This window comes from Phalangium opilio, unplaced genomic scaffold, assembly GCF_054372755.1.
Source record: "Phalangium opilio isolate 3A_F unplaced genomic scaffold, DU_Popi_V2 ptg000092l_1, whole genome shotgun sequence".
NCBI classification, from domain to species: domain Eukaryota; kingdom Metazoa; phylum Arthropoda; class Arachnida; order Opiliones; family Phalangiidae; genus Phalangium; species Phalangium opilio.
Genome location: NW_028324197.1, coordinates 788187 through 790675, shown reverse-complemented (window position 1 = coordinate 790675; position 2489 = coordinate 788187). Strand labels below are relative to the sequence as shown.

The 2489-nt window shown below is 33.9% G+C and overlaps 1 protein-coding gene across 1 annotated transcript; it reads right to left on the bottom strand.

Moving 5' to 3' along the window:
• Positions 1-588: 588 nt before the first annotated feature.
• On the bottom strand, positions 589-2267 carry LOC149640903 (uncharacterized). Its single transcript, XM_089850518.1, has 3 exons — positions 2142-2267; positions 1764-1972; positions 589-714 (listed from the first exon to the last, which is right to left on the bottom strand). Exons 2-3 carry the CDS (start codon positions 1960-1962, stop codon positions 593-595), a joined length of 321 nt encoding a protein of 106 aa, XP_089706644.1. The 5' UTR covers positions 1963-1972; positions 2142-2267; the 3' UTR covers positions 589-592.
• Positions 2268-2489: the final 222 nt, after the last annotated feature.

Genomic DNA, 2489 nt, shown 5'->3' with positions numbered 1-2489 from the left:
ATTGAAAATGGGCCTAAAAGGTCAGGGGGAAGTCGGGAAAATTGAAAATGGGTCTAAAAAGTCGGGGACGGACAAGTGAGGGAAATTGAAAATGCGCCTAAAAAGTCTGGGACATTGAAAATGGGCCTGAAAATTCAGGGACAAGTCTGGGAAATTGAAAATGGGCCTAAATAATTCGTTTAAGAATTTAATAATGTTACATGGACTTTAGAACTAATAAATATTGGGGGTTAAGAGTTTCAAATTCAATAAAATTCAAGAAATGTTTTTTAAATTTCTTTTACTTTTAAAGAAGCTAATAATGTCACATGGACTTTAGAACTAATAAATATTGGGGGTTAAGAGTTTCAAATTCAATAAAATTCAAGAAATGTTTTTTAAATTTCTTTTACTTTTAAAGAAGCTAAATTAAAACATAATGAACTGTGAACAAAACATAAAAAAAAATAAAAAATTAAAAAGACAGTTTTTCAAAAAAAATCCAGGGTGTTTTGAACCTACACAAAACATAATCTCAACATTATTATTCTTGAAACAAAACTGAAATTGTATTCAAATAAAAATATTAACCATGACTTACGTAAATTTTTTTTTAATTATTTAAATTTTCTTTAGTTTTTACGCTTTCCTCAGCGGTGCTGGTGCTTTCCTCCATTTTTTCATCATTTTTTTTTCCTCCTCTTTTTTTTGTGCCCTCAGGCTGTTTTTCGTCTACTTTTTAAAGAATACAACTTAATTAACATGACATTAGATTACTTTCCTAAAGATTGCTGAAAACTACACTAAAGTTGTGAAAAACTGGGGGAAATCTAATAATTTAAACAAAGTCAGATAATTTTAATAATTTAACAAAGTCAGGCAATTTAAGAATTTAACAAAGTCTGAGAAAAGTCAGGAAATGTTAAGCATTTATATTAAGTCAGGTAAAAGTCAGAAATCACGCAGCTCTTAGTATACTTCAAAAAGTTTTACCATGGATAAAGAATGCGCGTGAGGAAATTTGTTTTCACGCTATAGGATACGCAACTCTATCTCGAACGATAGCTTATTCTGTATATACTCTGTTCCAGCATCGCTCTTCAGCACGCGCAAAGCTCGGACTATATGTAACCTAGTTTTGTGTGTGCTGAAAATAGACGAAAAACTTCAGGATTTTAGCGAATTTTTTAAGCTCAAATGCACGGACCTCTAGGCCTTTGTTTCAAATACGTCTCAAATTGCCTACAGACTACTACACGTAGTATTGTCAGCACACACAAAACTAGGTAACATAGAGTCCTACCTTTGCGCGTGGTGACAACCGATGCTGGATCAGAGTGTATAAAGAAAAAGCTGTCGTTCGAGATAGAGAGTTGCCTATCCTATAGCGTGAAAACAAATCTCAATCGCATTCTTTATCTCTATGGATTTACGTTAAACATTCATAATATGGGTTTTAAAAGCGATTGTGTACTAATATAACCATAAGTTTATAAGATATGTTCCCTTAAGTATGATACTTTGTAACTTCATATACTTCGAAGTGATAGAGGCTTACTGAGAGGTAGTTCGAGAACGACGCGAGAATTTACTACATGGGGTTTTGCACTTCAACCTCCTATTTAGTCTGTACATGAGAAGCTCTCAATAACTAGTGACAAACTTATGGAACATATGTTATGAACTTATGCTATCAGAAATGCTTATATATAAAACATTAACAGTTGCGTCTAAACACGTGAAGAACCACAGGAAAATCCATATAGATATTTTTTTTAACCTACTTTTTTGGTTTCTGCAGTTTCGGGCAATATGCCCGGGTTTTTTGCAAATATAGCAAATTCTTTTGCCCCGGGCCTTACCCCCTCGCCCTTTTCCACCCCGACCACCCCCATTTCCGCCGCGTCGTCCTCCATCGTAACCTCCTCCCCCATAGTAGTTCGTGATTTTGCAATTTTTAATTATGTTGCCACCTTTTTCCATTTTGCTAAGCCTAAATCAATAAACGAAAAGTTATTTATATTAAACCATTTAAAAATGTCTTTATTTCTCATGTATTTTTAAACTCGGCAACAAAATTAAGTGTTTTAAATTCTAATTTTACGCCAAAGTTTAAAAAAATGGAAAATTATGACATATTAAATAAGTTTGTAAGAGCTTACTTTCAATGAAACTTTCTTATTTGAAAATTAGGGCTAAATAACGTGTCCCTCATGATCTCATCTTATTGGCTTTCGACAAAGACTCCCTATTGGCCATCGCCAAAGAGTGACGCGACACCTAGCAGTAGTTGTGGTAACTGCTTTAACGGAGTAATTTATCTATTCTAGGAAGGCGAAGGAGTGCATTTCGTTAGGCTTAAGATATTACAGGATCATATTCGTAAAACATGGCGCCTAGCAAAAAGTTTTGTTGTGTCCCACAATGTAATTCTAGATTAAAACTAAATATCCCAGGGTTAAGTATGCATAGTTTCCCAAAAGAAATCAAGTGCCGTAAAGAATGGCAAC